Raw genomic sequence first — 19,547 nt, 5'->3', positions numbered from 1 at the left:
AGGTTTTCCCAATTGGAAGTAGATAAACCTAAGCCCAAAGTAAAGTAACTAATTGCCATCCCTTTAATTTTGGATACTCTGGTTCTGGTTTATTTTGAATATCAGCAAAAAGACTCTTTAAATCAACATCTTCAGGTTTAATATATTTACTCTTCATGACAAGTTTCCAGAAAGCATATAAGATAATACTTAATGGAATAATAAAGTATGAAGTGAAAAAACTTGAGAATTCAAAGTTTCCATGAATAAAGTTAGGGAAACCACCAGTCAATAAGAATAAAACAGCAAAGAACAATGAAAACCAAGCAGCGTACTCAGTACCGTAAAATTTATATGGTAAATCTTTCCTAGTATAACCTTGAGCTTTCAAAGCTTTAGTCATATAAATGTGATTAATAGAGATAATAATCCAGTTAAATAAGATATTTGAACTGGTAACATTTTGTAACCAAGAGAACACAGTAGAAGCTGAAGAACTGACTGACATATAACATAACGGAACGAATAAACAAGCAAAACCAACTGCAATCCAAGGTAACCCATTTCTGTTAACTCTTAAGAAAAATGCTGGAGCTTGCTTTTTAGTTGCAAGTGCGAATAAAGTTCTCGAAGCTTTAACAATTTGTAAATTGGCAGCAGATAAAGCTGAGGTTAAGACAACAGCGTTAATGATATGTGGCAAAACCTTAATACCAGCTCTTTCCATAGCAATAACGAATGGAGAACCGGAAGCAGTACCGTTTGGAGTAGCAATAGCTGGATCATTGTGAGCAACTATCAAAGTTAAGATGAAGACAGTAGCGAGGTACATAGTGAAGACTCTGTAGAAGACTCTTTTAGCGGCTCTGAAAATAGCTCTTCTTGGGTACTCAGTTTCACCTGCTAACATGGAGATGGCTTGTGTACCACCATAAGCATAAACAACAGATGAGACACATTTCCAGAAACCAGCAAATTTACCTAAGGAACCAGTGGTATATTTTTCAGCAAATGGACCTGGATCTCTCCAGTAATGGAAACCTAATCTTTTTTGACCTGGAACACCACCTAAATCAATGATTAAACCAGTTAAGATCAAACCAACTACTAACAAGATCTTTAAACAACCAAAGAAAAATTCAATTTCACCATACCATTTAATGTTATAAATGTTAACTAAAACAACAACTAAACCAAAAACAGTAATCCAAATAGCAGGACTTAAATCGGACCAGAAAGACATAACGACAGCGACAGCAGAAAGTTCATTTGGAATAAGGGATGAATAGATATCACACCAACCCATAGTGAAACCAACAGCTTCATCAATGAAATGTTCCGAATGTTTAACATAACCAGAGGTAACTGGCATGAAACAAGCAACTTCAGTAATACACATTTGATTAGCACCAACAACTAAACCAACCATAATATAAGCTAATAACATTCCTACTGGACCAGCAGTGGAAAGAGAGACAGAAGAAGATAAGAACAAACCAGTACCAAAGACACCGACTAAGGTGATCATAGCAATATGTCTTGACTTCAAAGCGGACGAAAGTCTATTTTCGTGAAAGAAGTAATCCTTTTCTTCTTCATTATTAGAACTATAGTTTAATGATTCGATATCGGATTCAACGACGACCTCCGTTAATGGGGCCTTCTTTTGGGCACTATCAACTACTTCTGGAGTTGACATGATTAAAATAAAAGCTTTTAATTATATAAACCTTTATAGTATAAATCACATAAGTTGAATATTCTAAAATATTCGTATTTAATTGAGTTTATATAGTTTGAAAACTTGGATAAACAAGGGTTAATTAATTTAAATTAACAATAGATAGCGGAAAAAGTATATCACACTCTATCTCCAAGTTTTAATTAAGTAGTATATTAAGATTTAGTATTTTACTGCAAGATAAAAGAAAGGCTTTCCAGGCATTTTAAGCGGCGTCGGAAACCAAAGCCCAATCTCTATTTAAGAGGAGATAATAAGCCACCACAGAGTGGAAAAATGAACCAAAATAGTAAGTTAATGAGTTGATTCTCATGCAAAGTGCTACCCAATAAACTAGTGCTAATTACATTACATTTAATGGTTGGTAATCTCTTTATTGTATTTTAAAATTTAAAGTTTCTTAATTGGGATATTTTTGCGTCTGCGGTTTTGATTTTTTGTCTTATTTTTATTTTGTGTTTCTGTTCCTTGATTTTTTGACTGATAAGAAAAAATGTCTTGGTTTTAATCCCCACCCCTTCCGTACATTTAATGTCTGTTTATAGGCGCAATTTTACATTCAATTATTTGTTTGTGCTTACTATAGAGAAGTAATTAAGGCATTCACAGTAAACTTTATAACTGTACAACACACTAGGAATATCCAAAGGCGTTCGAGATTTAAGTTTAAAGATATGAGCAAATATTTAGTGAGATACAATTATAGGTGGTAATGAATGAAGTTTTATCAAAACAATTTGGAGCCGTACATGATTGTTATATTTCGGAAAATATTATCTATTTGCTAAGTTAGAAAGCACTCTAGTAATGCGTCTACGTGTAGGGTTTTAATATAAGAACTATAGAGATTTTAGTAAAGACACAGAGATAAGAAAGAAGGATATTTTGTTTAACCTATTCCTGATTTGGTTTGTATGCGAATTGTTGTTATCTTTTTTTTGACAACTTCTTATCAGCATCAGACAAAAAAAAACGACAAGAAAAAAACGACAAAAAAATAAATAAAAATATGCAAGACGATTTATGTCTGAATGGAATCAAACATCTGTTTTTTTTCTTGGAACGGCGAATTGACATTGGGAAAGAGGAAGGAAGTTTCAGATACAATATCAACTGATACGAATAAATCTGTCTATCAAAGGTGATGGGGAGAAATTAAATGAAATACAAAAACCATATCTCGTTGTCTTTGTTAGGATTTACGAGTTGTTGCCTCAAAAAGATCACTTTTACGTACTATACTTCTACCGTCGGTATGATTAACGAAATTTTATCTGCAATAGACGCTAACTGGGACAGATATGAACTAGAGAAAGTTGCATTTCAGGATTAACATAAATCCCACTATTCAATTACTGAACGTCGAAGTTCGTTATTTATAGGTCTACGCACTTCAATTCAGCACTATGAAAAGCAAATAAACTAAATACTTAAAAAAGATTTTATTTCATATATGTACGATATACATTTAAATAGATTAAATACTTAACTGACCACAATGTTAGAAGTCTTATTCACCAACTGCAAGATTAAAAAAAATTAAAAGCTCAAACACCAAAAACTTCAAACTGGAAAATAGAACCTAATTAAAATGTCTGACTTTTATAATTGGTGTGATAGAAAACGACATTTTTGCAGTTCCAAAAGATTTTTTTTTTTTTAAGCGAACCATTCTTTTTTTAATTTTTGCATTGAAGGACATTCCTGCATATACAAAAATATCATAGAAACAAAAATTTTCTAACCCCAAAGTAAAGTAATATATTCCCATCCTTTTAATTTTGGATATGCTGGTTCAGGAGTATTTTGAATATCAGCGAAAAGACCCTTTAAATCAACTTCTTCAGGTTTAAGATACTTAGTCTTTCTGAAAAATTTCCATCCAATAAATAATATAATTCCAAGAGGAATAACAAAATAAGCTGCGAAAAAACTTGAAAATTCAAAGTTACCTTTAATGAAATTGGCAAATCCACCAGTTAATAAGAATAACACGGAAAAGAATAATGAAAACCATGAAGCATATTGAGTTCCATAAAATGTATATGGTAAATCCTTTCTGGTATAACCTTGAGCAGTTAAGGCTCTTGACATATGAATATGATTCAATGCGATAACAATCCAATTAAATAATAATGCTGAACTAGAAACATTTTGGAAATAATTAAAAACATTGGAAGCACTATTAGTAACTGACATATAACATAATGAAAGGAAAAGACATGCTAATGTAACTCCAACCCATGGTAAACCATGTCTATTAACCCATAAGAAAACAGATGGAGCCTGCTTTTTAGTTGCAAGGGCAAATAAAGTTCTAGAAGCTTTTATAACACCCAAATTGGCAGCTGATAAAGCTGAAGTCAAAACAACCCCGTTAATAATATGAGGAACAACTCTCACGCCAGCTCTTTTCATAGCAATAACAAATGGTGATCCAGCAGCAGTACCATTTGGATTGGCGATTTCTGGATCATTATAAGCCACAAGTAAAGTTAAAATGAAAACAGTAGTAAGGTACATAGTGAAGACTCTGTAGAAGACTCTCTTGGCGGCTCTGAAGATAGCTCTTCTTGGGTATTCAGTTTCACCTGCTAACATGGAGATGGCTTGTGTACCACCATAAGCATAAACAACAGATGAGACACATTTCCAGAAACCAGCAAATTTACCTAATGAACCAGTGGTAAATTTTTCAGCAAATGGACCTGGGTCTCTCCAGTAGTGGAAACCTAATCTTTGTTGACCTTTGACACCACCTAAGTCAATAACTAAACCAAGGATAACAATACCAACCACTAACAAGATTTTTAAAATTCCAAAAAAGAATTCAATTTCACCGTACCATTTAACATTATAAACATTAGTTAATACAACGACAAGACCATATACTGTAATCCATATAGCTGGATTTAAATCAGACCAAAAAGTCATGACCACGGCAACAGCTGATAATTCACCTGGTAAAATAGATGAATAAATATCAATCCAACCCATAGCAAAACCTAAAGATTCATCAACGAAATGTTCAGCATGTTTAACATAAGCTGATGTAACTGGTAAAAGACATGAAACTTCAGCAATACACATTTGATTAGCACCTATAACCAAACCAACCATAATATAAGCTAATAACATTCCTACTGGACCAGCAGTGGAAAGAGAGACAGAAGAAGATAAGAACAAACCAGTACCAAAGACACCGACCAAGGTGATCATACCGATATGTCTAGCCTTTAAGGCAGATGAAAGTCTTTTTTCATGATAAAAGTAATCAACCTTTTCATTTTCAGTACTATAATTTAAGGATTCGACATCTGATTCAACAGCAACTTCAGTAATTTGAGTCTTTTTAGGAGATGAACTCTCTTCAATACTAATAGTTGACATTTATAGTAGTTGTTTTATATTAGTTGCTTAGTATTCTACCAAGAAATCTAAAACTGGACTAAAAAAGACATTTATAGACTTTAAAATTAAAGAGAATATAGTAGGGTTATATAGTCTTATCTAGAATTGAGGAGTTACATTGTTTCACCATCCGATCCTTAATTACAAGTTCATTTACGAGTTTTTTGGTATTCATTCCGCTGTGTTTACTTATTTAGGATAATAATTACCGATGAATTTAGTGTAAGGTTAAATTAATGCATTATTGAATCATCTAACTGTGTGAAATTAAAAATAGGTGTGTAAATAATATAGCGGCGGCTACACTATTTGAAATTGATAGTGGCTACAAATAATTGTGGATTTGGTAGTATTTATTATTAGGGCCCGCTAAAACTTTTTCGCAATTTACTCAGTTAATTTTAATGTGGATTTTTTTTCTGTTACAGATAAAGATAGAGGGGAGGCTTTTGTTGATTGTCCATTGATTGATTGGTACTCCACTGATAAGAAAAAATTTGCTTCGGTTATGTACGAAAGGGGATTACTACGATGTTAATGAATGATTTTATACTAGACCAATTAATTTTTAAATGGTTAAGAAAGAAAGTAATAAAAGTATCAAGGTATGTTTCAAAATAGATTCTTGACACATTCAAAGTGTATGCACCACTAAAAATAAAAAAGAGAGACATTTTTCTTGTCCAGGGTAAAACCACTACAAATGATAATAATAATATTATAAATTGAATCTATTTGATTTGTTGAAATTAAGCTTTTAAAATATTGCACGTCTCGTAAGTGGTAAATCATTGATTAAAAACAACCATTTTCGTTATCATTTTCAGACACAGCGGTGAACAACGGAGATGAATAATTTCAGACAAAAATTGAAAAAATAGACAAAAAAAGACAAAGCAAACTGTTATCATTATGCATATTTTAAAAAAAAAGTTTCCGCGAGAGCGAGACAGGGAGAAAAGGGGTGCAACCACAATTTTGTTCACTATGGATTAAACCACTAATTTAAACCGCTATTTAATTGCAAATCTGTAAAACCACATCTCTACTGATAAAGTTTTAGATAAAAGCTCCAAACGGCGTTTTACTTTATTATTTTATTTTTTGCGACTGGTCTGAATTTGTTCTATTAGCAGTTTAATATATAGTTTGACCATAGGTCATAACCAAACTAAGTGAATCAAATTCCAATTTAAAGACGTTTAAATTAGAGTTGTATTATTGTAATTGAGACACATCGATGATGAGTAAAACTGTGGTTTAAGCAGAACATTTCAGTACTGCTTTCATTCATTCTTTCATTCATTCATTCACTGATTTATTTACGAAAATCGTATTTTACAATATATGGAGAAAAGTGGGTTCAACGTTCTCTGTTGTATTTAACGAGATTAACTAATTATCCATGTCTTTCACAGATCCTTGACTTTTTATTGTTAATTAGAGATTCTGTTCGACTTCAATTTTTGTACTATGATTTTATTTCTTGATATTTCTTAATTTGCTTATCTTCGCTATATAAATGTTTGCTCTTTAAACATTATTTATAGATATACATATTACTTTTTTGATAAACCATAAATTAGACTTTGTTATAAAAAGAGATTATACGTTATTAATAGAATTAGATTAATAAATAAATAAACTGACTAACTAACTAATTATCAAAAACAAATGGATGGATATAATAATATTACCAATATAGCCAAAACCAAGCCAAGTCAAACAAGCATAAAGTAATAAGGAACAACAAAAGAAAGAAACAACAAAAGTAACGGACATAGAATAGGCGGAAAATGATAAGGGTAGTGAGATATCAACTAAATACAGTTAAATATCATTGAGTAGTTGACTTACTTGATTTCAAAATCAACTCAAACTTCAACTTCAGGTTTTTTCCTATTAACTCTGAAGAATCTAAAATTACCGGCTGAAGTATCAGGTTGAGGTTCAGAATCTTCAGGTACAGTTGGATTTTCATCATTAACATAAGTATTTTCATCAACTCCAGCATGTTGATAAGATGAATCACTGAAATTTTCTTTATCATAAGTTGCAGGATCATAGGTGGTAGTAGTTGGATAACGACGATGCAGGACACAATAAAATATAGTACCTATAAATGATAATATCAAACATGCCACTGAAGCCCAAAGTAATCCAAATGATAAAGCATTGATTTTAGCTGTATGACCAGCGTCATTGAATTCACGTCTACCTTTAACATAAGCAGCAGTTAAACATGCCGCACCAGCAACATCGAATAAAAGGGCAATGAAATTGAAAAGTGGAGTAATGACATATACTTTAATAAATGGAGTAATGATAAAGATAATGATTGAAAAAATAGTGAATGCTAAAGCAACTAAAAGGAAAGCATAAGCACATCTTGATAAATAAAAGTAAGTATCACGATTATTAACAAAATCTTGAGGTAATTGACTTGATGCATCTTTAAAATTATCAGCAGGTGAGAAAGGGAATGCTGCTTTTGTTTTACCACAATTGGTATTTTTATTACCATCAACTTGACAAATATTATAAAGAGTCCAACGAATTGGGGATTCTGAAATTCCTGATATTCCACTTGTATCAACTTGAAGCCAATAGAATCTTCTTAAAACGGATGAATTTGCTCCACCATTTAAATTGGTTAAGAATAAAAGAAGTCCTGCTCCTAATAAGAAAAGGAATGAGAATGAGGTAAATAGTCCTTTAAGCATGGTTTTAATTGATTGATTGTGTTGAGGAGTTCAATTGATAGGGATTGAAATTGAATTGATAGAGGTTTATATAATTGGAAGTTTTTATAATTTAGAATATTGAAATCGATGACTTACTGACGTTATGACAAGAAAACTGACACACACTATAACAAAAGAGATGAACAGCCTACTTAAGAGAAATAAGTAAAATTCCAGAACAAAAATTAATGCAATTTTAATTAAATTTATTAATTAAATTGAATTTATTTGACAGGGCTGATGAAATGATCATTTAATGTATATTACTGTAATATAGAGATTGAAAATTTTAACAATCATTGCTGTTTTGTTCATTCATTAAAAAATAAACTTCATTCATTCCAATTACTAAATTTAGCAAAGTTGAATATAAAAGCAAACAAAACAAAGCAAGCCCTCTTTTTAATTTTACTATATACTATCATAAATGTGTGTTACATTGTTTAAAAGTTTGATAGTAATAGGAGTTTTATTTTGTTTATGTAAAGGGTTGTTTGGGTTATAGCCTGACTTATTTTTGTGCTATATTAATTTTTTTTTCTCCTTGTCTGAGTCTCTCCCCATAATGTTCCCAATTAGGAAAGAGTAAATGACCAAAAAAGAATTTATCCTTTATATCACTCAAAAATTGATAGAGTAGGACTAATATCTGCTGTTTTGAATTTGGTGACTGAGATTTCATAATATAGAATAAGGGGTTTCCTTATTTAGTGAACAGCCGCTGTAATATCCATCGCAAAGTTAACTTTAAATTTACTAGTGTAATTCGGAAAGTATGGATGGAAAAACTAATTATGTGAGATCTTCGGAGTATTGTTTAGTATTAACCGATCCTCTAAAATTTGTATGATGTAAGTAGTAGTTAGGTTCTCAGGTACAATTGAACGGAGTTTTAATATCGGTTATATCATAATATTAATTCATACTACAAATTACAAGATGAACGTGATAACAAACTGTAATGGTTAGTTAGTTGGTCATTTACATAGGTTTATTAGAGGGATTAAAGTTGATTAATTTTAGTAGTGGTGTGCTCCGTTAAAACATTGCACCACCAATGAAAAACTTTAAACGCTAAAATTAAATTATAATTACCGGTTGTAATTATGATATTATTTTCTTGTCTTGACTGGTTTTGAATTGATATTGATCAAATATTGTGTTTACCTTCATTGATATACTTTGTATCCCCACCATTTGAAAAAGTTTGAATAAAAGTGGGTAGAGCTACACTGATGTATACTCCACTTAATTTGATGGGTGGGTGGGTATAACAGAATATGACTAAACCCCATAATATGTAAACTGTACACTATGTGTGTACCTGCATAGAGACACCACAGCTAACTAGTAAAACAAAACAAAAAAAAATAGGAGAGGTTTGAGGTGAGTAACCCTCTATTAAATGGACTAACTAATTGGTTATGGTTAGGAGGGGTGTCTATAATAGTAGTTAGCAGGTTAATACGTGATGAGGGGTTGGGGTTAGTATTGCGGCGTAGATGTTTTACCCCATTCGGCAAAAAGTTGCGGAATATAACCGATTTTTAAATAAAATTTAAAATTTTTATTTCTTTTTTCTGTTTGATTGATTGAAATAAAATTATATTTAAAATAATCAGAAGGTGGTAGTTCTGATTTGAAAAGAGAACGATAATCATTATATCATTATTGATCTATTTTACTATATATATTTCTTCATTTCTGATAATCGGAAACGAATCAACTCATTCAGTTATATATATGACAACAGTATCACTTGACCAGAAAGTCTAGTGAACTATGAATTACAACAACACTTTTTAACTCTGTTGTATCCTCACCATAAAAAAATATTATTATACCAATCAATCAATCAATCAATTCAAATTTGCAATTTACCTTTACAACCGTTTACCCTTATCAACTTATCAACTACCAACATCACGTTAATATGATCAAATCATCATTATTCACAACAACTCATTCACCTCCAAGGACGTTAAGAGATGGAGGTGAATTATTCGATCTTCAACTTAAATCTTCACCCCCCTCATCACCTAAATCAGGTGTAATCACATCTACTACTTCAAGTATGATGTCTCCATCATCTTCAAACAATAGTACTCATCATATATCATCTTATACCACTACTGCTATTCATAAAGTTATCACCAACTCATCTACAAAATCTACTGGTGACCATCTTGACGCTACCTTTGATTCTATTTCTAAATCTTTTGATCAAGATTATTTTAAAAGTGCAAAAGATCCCATATATGAAGGAGCTAATGGAATAGTTATTAAATGTACTGATAAAGATCGTAGATCTAAATTGATTGTTAAATTCATTAAATGTAATGAAAAATATCCTATAGATCATTATCATAAATTAGTCCTTAATGAATATAATAATATGAAACGTTCAAGTAATAATAAAAATATCGCAACTATCCTTGATATTGCTACAACACCTGAATCAACTGAGTTAGCATTAATCTTTCAATATTATCAAATGGGTGATTTATTGGATTATTTAAGTATCTTAAGAAGAGGGAAATATGATATAACTACCAGTATGAAAGATTCCATATTTAAACAAATTTTAAAAGGAGTCAATTATATACATTCAAAAGGAATAATTCATCGTGATTTAAAACCAGAAAATTGTTTAATTGATGATAATGGAATTATAAAAATAAGTGATTTTGGGTATAGTTTAAATATTAATAATCCAATTGATTATCAAACATATCTTATTGAAAATGTGGATGAAATTTATTGTGGTACCAATAGTTTTAAAGCTCCTGAATTATATACTATTGAACAAAAAATCAAAGATTCACAATCTGATTTCAATATCGATGAATTCTTTACATCCATTATTAAAAATGATCATCAATTATTAAAAGCATTAGATTATTGGTCATTAGGAATAATCTATTTCCAAATTTATCTTATGAAATCTCCTTGGAATAATTCAAACATCAATGATATTAAAAACATCTCATATATCAAATTCCAAAAGAATTATCCTCAATCATCATCTCAATTATCAAAATTATTAGTGGATTTAAATACTAATGGTAATGATAATAGTTCTAGTAATAATCCTGTAATGAGTCTTTTTAAATCGATTCATTATGATTCGAGAGAACATATTCTTGGATTATTGAATCCAAATCCATTATTAAGATCTTCATGTCAATCATTATTAGATTCAACTTGGTTAAGTCAAGTCTACGCTAATCCTAAAGATTTAGTTGATTTAACTAAAAAGAAGAGTTATTAGACTCACATTAGGCTATAGGTTTTTATTTTCAGTTCCGGGAGGTGGGTGGTGTTTTCCTTTTACAATTTACAGTCATTCCTTCAGCTATTACATTTACATTTTACATTTTACATTTTACACTTACATTTGCAATCATTTATTTCTTAACCTCGTAACCTTTACATACAATTATTTATTATTTAAAATGGGTATATATTCTCTCTTTTAGACATGTCAGAATATAATAAAAAAATATTTATCATCATCAGACTCCCTACTCTAAGTCAAACTTAAATGTAGATAAGTATTGTAAATCTTGATTAATACTCAGTTGTAAATTAGTATATTTAATATGATCATTATTAATCACTTGATTAATGAATTCATCTAAATCAGGTAAATTCGAATAAGTAGTGATTGAAGTATCTAAACTATCATCATTATCATCACTAACACTTTCTTCAATGCTAATATCTTCAACTTTTTCATCTTCAGTTTGAATGGCAATTGATTTAGTAATCACTTTTTTAACCATTGGAGAAACATTATTATTGTTATTGTTGTTGTTATTCTTCTTGTTAGTGTTGAATGAGACTGAATTATTATTCTTATTGTAGTATCCTCCACCATTATTATTCCCTCCACTTGATGAATTACCACTATTCGATCCACTTGATGAAGTTCGAACATTGCCATAATTAGAATTATTCCTCCCTAATCCACCACTAGATCCAACTCCTCCACCACCACCATTATTCGAGTTATTACTTCTCTTGAAACTTGAATTGGTATTGATCCCTGATGATAAATTTGGATTTGATTTAGATCGAGAATTAACCACACTGGTACCACTATAATGAGATGAAGAAGATGAAGAATCAAAATGAATGGTATTATCTTTCTTATATTGATTACCTCCTGAATTCTTATTCCCACTCATGATGTCTAAAATTCAATATTGTGAATATGCTAGCATATGATGTTAAAGAAGTGAAATGGTGTTATACATCATTTTTCAAATTGTCCACATTCTCCTCCTCCTCCTCCTTAAACTTTCTCTCCATACATTTCCAAATTGGGCTTGACCGCAAAAAAAAAAATCACCACACTACAATGGATTAATTGATTATATTATAAAACGACTAATATATGAGGTATATATTTTTTTAATATATATGAGATAATAACAAAAAGAAAATAATACAGTATCAAGCTAACTAAAAAACGTATGAGAGATAACAATAGTAATAATAATAATAATAAAATATGAGTGTGTAAGGGGAATTAGATTAAAATGTTTAATAATAATAATGACTCAACAAAGTATAAAAAAATAGATAAAAAACATCATAAACGAAGAATGGAATAAACAAATATTAATAATAATAATAAACAAACAGAATCGAAAACTGAAATGATAAAACAATGATTTGATAAAATAATAATAATAATAAAAATAAACATATTAACAGAATTGATCACAGCTGATAAAAGAACCATCAGGTAAATTAAGTTAGATTATTATGAACATGATTGATGATGATGAAGATGATGATGAGATTTGATAAAAATATAAAGAATAAATGTAAATGATAATAATAAAAATAATTACAATGATTAAACGATGATAATGACAAATTTTGTTTCTTTTTAATACAAAAACCTACTTTTGATTGTAAGTCAGGTATCCATAATTACCTACTGTACCAGGACCTTGTTGTTGAGGTGGTTGCTGTGATGGTGGTTGAGGTTGACCAGTTGAAACTCCACTACCTCCAATAATACCACCAGTTGTACCTGGAATTTGATTAGTTGAAGTTCTTCTTGGATTTCCTGGTCCTCTAACACCTAATGGATTTTTAGAAAATGATAATCTAATACCTCCTTTACCATTACCTCCATTTGGTCTTGGTAATGCTCTACCATATAATTCAGCTAATGCTCTTGTAGCATGTGCTACATCTTCAAATTCAACAAAACACATTGGACCATGATTATGACCTCCAGCAGTAGTATTTGGACCGGTAGTTGATTGTTTAGTACGGAAAGAAAGACGACGGAATCCCTTTTGAGGGGCAAACAATGAACGTAATTCAGCTTCAGTGGCATCAGGAGGTAAATTACCCACATATAAGGTATTACATGGAGGATTTTGATCAGCAGGATTTGCAGGAGGTGGAACTCTAGCTAATAATGATAAATCAGGAATATCCTTATCTGGTGCAGCTGTTTGATGAGGAGTAGTAGGTTGTTGTTGCTGTTGTGGTGGTAATTGTTGTGGAGCAGACGATTTCACAGCAGCAGACAAAGCAGATGCCATAGTTAATGGAACATTAGCATTTGGAGGAGATGATTGTTGTGGTTGCTGTTGAGATTGTTGTTGTTGAGCTTGTTGAGCAGCAGCCAATAAACCAGCAGCAGTAGGACCTTGAGGAACAACAGTGGAAGAACTAACGATCGATTGATTAGAAGTAGAAGTAGTAGTAGGTGCTGATGTTGGTGGAGTTGGTTGTACTTGAACAGATTGTGAACTTGATGAAGGAGCAGAAGGATGAGTACTAGTTAATGGTAATAAAGGTGGTTGATTAGTATTAAAGAATGCTGAAGAAGTTCTTCTACGATCAGGTTGACCAGAAGCCGGATTAGCAGTACCATTAATAGATGAGCCATTATTATTTGGACCCACAGCTCCATTATTATCATAAGCATTTCCACTACCAGTATTTGAACTATTATTCCAATCAAAAGTATTATGCGATGAAATTCCAGGAGTTTGAGGATTAGACCCAATCGATTGAGATGATGGTTGTGGTTGTTGTTGAGAGGTACTTCCAGGATTACCAGATGCTGAAGAACCTGAACCCCATGGATCTCTAACCAAATTTTCATATTCTCTAGCATCATTTTGAGATTCCATTAATAAAATTGATTTACCACTTAAATCAGATAAATCAATTGTATTTACCGGACCAGGTTGATTTTGAGATGGACCTTCTTGAGAATTTGATTGTTGAGGAGGTTGTGCTTGTTGTTGTTGAGGTTGTTGTTGCTGTTGTTGTTGTGGTGGTTGAGGTTGTGACGATTGAGAGGTTGGAATTTGAGATTGAGAATGCTGTTGAGTAAGTTGAGGAGGTGGAGGTACTTGGTTTGAACCTGGATTGGCAGCAAATGGATCACTAAATACAAATCTTGATCTTTGATTTCCAATTGATTGTCTCTTTTGGAAATTATCAAATGGAGGTTGGCCTTGCTGTTGCTGCTGTTGAGGCTGTTGTTGTTGTTGTTGTTGTTGTTGTTGTTGTTGTTGTTGTTGAGGCTGTTGCTGTTGCTGTTGAGGAGGTTGCTGTTGCTGCTGTTGTTGTTGAGGTTGCTGTTGCTGTTGTTGAGATCCATTTAATAACGATATATTTGGATTTGAAGGTTGATGATGAATTTGAGGATGATTTGATAAATTTGGAGGAGAAATATTTGAATTTGAAAGTCTTAAATTTCCAAATGCATTATTTGTATTATGTAAATTTTGAGGTGAATTATTATTTAACATTGGATTATTATCATAATCAACTTTAATTGGAGGATAATCATTTCCAAATATAAATTTCCCATCAATTAATTTTCCAGTTGTTAAACAAGTATTTATATTTTTAAAATATGCAAATATTCTATAATCTTTAACTTCAATATTTATAATTTCATCAATTACTAAGGAGAATATTATAGTTGCTTCTCTTTGAGTTAAATCAGGTGGAATATTACTAAGGACTAATAATGCAGAAGTTGGAGATGTAAGCGCTGGAGGTACAGATTGATAATTATTGGTTAACAAAGGAGGGGGTGGACCAATAGGATGGGATGATGATGAGTTAGGTAGTTGTAGTTGTTGTAGTTGTTGTTGCTGCTGTTGTTGGGGTATTTGATTGGATGATAATATAGAACCATTTGAGGATGGCAAATTATGATGGTATTGACCTAAATTAGATTCAGAAGACATGATTGATGTAAAAAGATATTAGATGCTGAAAAGAATGAAATTTGCCGTTTAAAAAATGAAAAGTACAAATGATTATGAAAAGATATAGTAATAATTCTTTCTTTATTTTTTAAAAAAAAGTATAATGATATGATAATGAATATGTTAAATGCCTTACCGCCGTTTAAAAATAATGAAGTAATGAAATGGAGAATAATGCAAGGAAAAAATGTTCGTTAATATGATATAATATTATATTATGCTTAGGGAATGAGATGGTATGATGAGATGATTATGATTTATTATGTTTAAAATATGACTAGTTGGAATGGTTGTGGGTAACGGTAAATGGGAAAGAAATGATAAAATATGGAAAATATTTGAACGCGTTATTGAATCCTTATTCTCTGTTTGGAATTGAATATGGAGTTAAACGATGTATTTCAGGCTTATATTGATTGATTGCCTTCAATTCTTCAAAAAACGATCTTGTTGATTATAATAATCTTAAAAGGAATGAAAACGGTTTAGATAATTCTGCTTCGTTCTCGTTTTGTTTTGTTTAGTTTAATGTTCCGCCACTAATACAAAGGGGATGGATGATGGAGGAGGGTTGAACAAGTAAAGAAAGATGTGATTGTGTAGGATGTATATGTCAATGAAGGATGTAAACAAGGTAATTAGCTTGATCAATACCTTGTAATACGATATGAATAATAAGTTATAATAAGAATATAAAAAAACACCAAAACACACAAAAGTTTATGTAACACAAACTATGGTGTGCAGGAATGAGATTAAAGTGAGGAGGTTTGAATGGAGGAGATAGTTAAGGATGAATCGGATGATTACCAAGATTGGTGATAGTTGATGGATTGATAAGTATCTAAGATGGATTGGATATGATATGATTGATAAGTTGTTGTAAATGAATAAGTTTAAATTTTGAAGTCGTTTTTTTAATAATCAGAATTTTTTTTATTTTTATTTTTAGTGACAAAAAAAAAAAATGAAGTGGGTTTTATATGCAGGAAAGTATACTCAATTAAATTTTTGACAACCAGTAAATTTTACCAAGTCAAACTTGAGGGAGACAAGTTTAGGGAGAGAGAGAGAGAGAGAGAGAATGGGAATGACCGCAATGATAAAAAGAATGGTACAAAGATAAATAGAGATATGCTATAGCACGAGGGCAGAGTGTATAACGTGTATAGATAACGATAAGTATAATAAATGATACAATGGTTTGTAATGAATTGATTGATTGTGGTTTATCATTATCGTAAACTAGATTTAAAGAGGGAGGAAGAAGACCACAAGTTTGTTTTTGGTGGTGACAATTTAAGGGAGAAATCAGTCTAGGGAGAAAGAGAGAGACTTAGAGAGATTTTTGAATCAGATTATTATTATAGTTAGTTAACCTCTGTTTATTACTCTCAAGATACTTCATGTATGGTCTATTACAATGGTGACGATGACGATGATGATGATCAATTCGACATATAACGTTTACGGTTTTTAATTAATATAATTAATTAATTAATTAGCTCGATAAACTTAAACCCAAAAATGGTTAAATTGAAGCTAGCTTAAACAGAAAAAATCTTTTTAAAAAAAAGGTGGGAATTGAGATTGACCCCCTAAAAAAATAAATGACCATGAAACTTAAGCTTGAATATAGTAGGGAGAGGGAAAGTGACAGGGAGGGAGGGAGAGGGGGTGAGGAAGGAGGGTAAGGAGTGAGAAAGTGAGAAATGGTAAGTAATAAATTTAGGGAGAATAGAAACTGACGAAAATGCTAAGCAAACTTAAGCATGAACTAATTGTAGTACCAGCAATAGCAGCAGTAAGACGTTAAAAATTTTTTCTCTTTTTCTTTTTTTTTTTTGCCCTATTGATTATATGCAGGAATCATTTATTTGCTGGTCAAACCTCATTTTTAAACCAATCAAATTCGAGTATTCGGTTACATAATCGAGTTTACCCATGTGTAATAGGGAAACTATAACAAAAATAAATAAAAAATTTAAAAAATATTTAAAAACTACGTGTGGTAACCATTATCAGTATGGGAAATACGGTTAGTTCTAAGTAAATTCCATCATTAACTAAGGCAACAAGAATTTTGCCACCGGCACATTTTGTAGTCACGCTATTTGGAACGTGATTGGGTTCCACGTGAGCCCTCTATATACAGGACATGTATTTTTGATGTATTTTGATCTCCCTCTAACTCTCTTTATTATCAGATTGTTATACTAATCTCTATAGTCAATTCATCTATATTAATTATTAATCATGACTCAAGATATATTAGATAGTCAGACATATGTTAGTAGTAGTAGTTTATACTATTTACTTCAAGAATTAGTACCGACTTCAATTCGGGTATCTCATAAATTACTTGATTCCTCACCTTCAACATCAACTTCAACTGCTGCATCTACCGCTTCTACAACAACAAAAATTACATCGACAAATACATCATCATTATTCACAGATAAAGACGAACCAACCACTCTAGATCATCAATTATCATCAATTCCAAAGGATCTTCCTGGTACAGTTCATGTCTTAGATTCATCTCTATTAAATAATGATGAAGTAACCTTAAGAATTGAAAGTTATGGATATAACTTAGGAATCAAATTAGCTGAAATTTTATTATATAAAAGTAATAATAATGGTACTAAAATAGTAGATATCCTTGATATTATGAAATTCGTTTGTCGAGATGTTTGGAAATGTTTATATAATAAACAAATGGATAATTTACGTACTAATCATAGAGGGACATTTGTATTGGTCGATAGTAATTATAAATTAATCTCCAATTTAAATAGTGCAAAGGGTATTAATGATACCTTATCCAAATCTAAAGTTTATTTATGGTTACCTTGTGGAATCATTAGAGGTATATTACTGAATTTTGGGATTGAATCAAATGTAACTGCTGAAATTACTCAATTCCCTGCTGTAACGTTTAATATTCATACTTCAATTAATAATTAGACAATAAATTCCATTCCTAGCATCATTATATACCATTGTATATCCTTTCAATTCTTGTATATTATTGTATAATAAAGCCGTACCCATTTTATGATATCTTGACTGTAAAAAAAAATTAAACTATCACGCATAAATGTTTTTGTTTACAAAATGAGGTTATGATAGATATCAAAAGTGTTGTTCTGTTTGATTTTAACTATTAGTAAATTAGGATCATGCCAACAAATATCCCACCTAAGATCCTTAGGATCAAGAGGAAACGAAATCAAGATCCTCTTCAAGCATTGATTCTTGAAGATAAACGAAGTTCAAAACGTTCGAAACCTTCAACTCCAATCCAATCTCCAATAAGTACACCCATAAAGTCCAATTCAAGAGAGAATTTAAATCTTATCTTTACGTTGACTAGAACTGATACATTAGGTAAAGATGATTGGGATGAAACTATTTTACAATCTGTTTTATCAGAAAGTATCAATACAAAAGTACTGGATACTCCTACTAAAGATGATGAACTTTATTCAGTTTTGAAGATGAATTTACGTCATGATAGGAAAAGAAAATTCGTTATACCTAAAAATCAAACTGAAGAAGATACAATCATTCCTAATGAGTTATCAGATATGGTCAATTCAATGTTAACCGTAAGTAATACTAATGATACTACTAGAAAGAGAAGAACTAGAAATCATAAAGTTAGTTTTAATGAATCAGTTCAAGTACGTCAACAAATCACCACTACCACCACCACTGAAGAGCCTAAACAAGGTGACGATAAATCTAATGATGATGAAGCTTCAGAATATGTTTATGATGTCTATCAATTGAATAGTGCCATACCTTTGACTTCGGCAAATCACCCTCAATCTCAAATTGGATATATAAGATTTTTCGATGATGATGATCCTAATGATCTTTATCAAAGTGATGATGATACTACCATGCCTGCTACGGCATTCTCTGATGATGAAGATTCCAATGCTGAAGATTTTTATCAAAATGATTATCCTACTGATGAAGATGCAGGAGCTTTCAGTGAAACTAATTCATTTACGGAAAATCCTGATGATGATGATGAAGGTGAAGAATATGAGAATGAACAGATTGGTAAATCATATATTGACAATCGATTAGATGATAGTGAATTAGATGGGTTTGAAAATGCTGGTTCTTATTTACCTGATGATAATTACTATGTCGATGAAGATAATGATGATAATGATGACGAAATGAACTCAAATTTTAAAAGAAATACTTTCTTTGCTTCTGATGAACATGATCCAATGGCCATCCATAGAGATAAAGTGTTTGGAAAATTGGAGAAAATGATCCAAGATATGGATGAGAATTAAGGAATATATAAACCATATTCTTTATTAATGATACAAATGTCTATGTATTTATATATATATATAAGTTTAAAAAATAATAATAATACAC

General features: G+C 31.0%; 8 protein-coding genes across 8 annotated transcripts; 3 read left to right on the top strand and 5 right to left on the bottom strand. All coding sequences in view use genetic code 12, as the record gives it.

The window, feature by feature from the left end:
- Positions 1-28: 28 nt before the first annotated feature.
- DFJ63DRAFT_289663 (uncharacterized protein) lies at positions 29-1,678 on the bottom strand (the record flags this gene model as incomplete). The annotated part of the gene is made up of 1 exon (XM_064905246.1): positions 29-1,678. One exon carries the CDS (start codon positions 1,676-1,678, stop codon positions 29-31), a length of 1,650 nt encoding a protein of 549 aa, XP_064760329.1.
- A 1,782-nt stretch (positions 1,679-3,460) lies between these two features.
- Positions 3,461-5,110, bottom strand: DFJ63DRAFT_336882 (amino acid permease/ SLC12A domain-containing protein; the record flags this gene model as incomplete). Its single annotated transcript, XM_064908445.1, has 1 exon — positions 3,461-5,110. The coding sequence occupies one exon, from the start codon at positions 5,108-5,110 to the stop codon at positions 3,461-3,463; it is 1,650 nt and encodes a 549-aa protein (XP_064760328.1).
- A 1,895-nt stretch (positions 5,111-7,005) lies between these two features.
- Positions 7,006-7,854, bottom strand: FMP45 (Fmp45p; the record flags this gene model as incomplete). Its single annotated transcript, XM_064906419.1, has 1 exon — positions 7,006-7,854. One exon carries the CDS (start codon positions 7,852-7,854, stop codon positions 7,006-7,008), a length of 849 nt encoding a protein of 282 aa, XP_064760327.1.
- Positions 7,855-9,639: 1,785 nt separating this feature from the next.
- On the top strand, positions 9,640-11,396 carry DFJ63DRAFT_320370 (uncharacterized protein). The gene has a single exon (XM_064907179.1). The coding sequence runs from the start codon at positions 9,809-9,811 to the stop codon at positions 11,144-11,146; it is 1,338 nt and encodes a 445-aa protein (XP_064760326.1). The 5' UTR covers positions 9,640-9,808; the 3' UTR covers positions 11,147-11,396.
- Positions 11,397-12,435, bottom strand: DFJ63DRAFT_320369 (uncharacterized protein; the record flags this gene model as incomplete). The annotated part of the gene is made up of 1 exon (XM_064907178.1): positions 11,397-12,435. Exon 1 carries the CDS (start codon positions 12,063-12,065, stop codon positions 11,400-11,402), a length of 666 nt encoding a protein of 221 aa, XP_064760325.1. The 5' UTR covers positions 12,066-12,435.
- Positions 12,436-12,788: 353 nt separating this feature from the next.
- WHI3 (mRNA-binding protein) lies at positions 12,789-15,116 on the bottom strand (the record flags this gene model as incomplete). The annotated part of the gene is made up of 1 exon (XM_064906418.1): positions 12,789-15,116. One exon carries the CDS (start codon positions 15,114-15,116, stop codon positions 12,789-12,791), a length of 2,328 nt encoding a protein of 775 aa, XP_064760324.1.
- Positions 15,117-17,355: 2,239 nt separating this feature from the next.
- TRS33 (Trs33p) lies at positions 17,356-18,327 on the top strand. The gene has a single exon (XM_064904056.1). It carries the CDS (start codon positions 17,394-17,396, stop codon positions 18,105-18,107), a length of 714 nt encoding a protein of 237 aa, XP_064760323.1. The 5' UTR covers positions 17,356-17,393; the 3' UTR covers positions 18,108-18,327.
- Positions 18,216-19,512, top strand: DFJ63DRAFT_212509 (uncharacterized protein). Its single transcript, XM_064904059.1, has one exon. It carries the CDS (start codon positions 18,323-18,325, stop codon positions 19,457-19,459), a length of 1,137 nt encoding a protein of 378 aa, XP_064760322.1. The 5' UTR covers positions 18,216-18,322; the 3' UTR covers positions 19,460-19,512.
- Positions 19,513-19,547: the final 35 nt, after the last annotated feature.

This window comes from Scheffersomyces coipomensis, assembly GCF_036884675.1.
Source record: "Scheffersomyces coipomensis strain NRRL Y-17651 chromosome Unknown DFJ63scaffold_6, whole genome shotgun sequence".
NCBI lineage: Eukaryota > Fungi > Ascomycota > Pichiomycetes > Serinales > Debaryomycetaceae > Scheffersomyces > Scheffersomyces coipomensis.
Note: the sequence above shows the minus strand (reverse complement) of the source record. Positions and strands in the feature narration are given on the sequence as shown.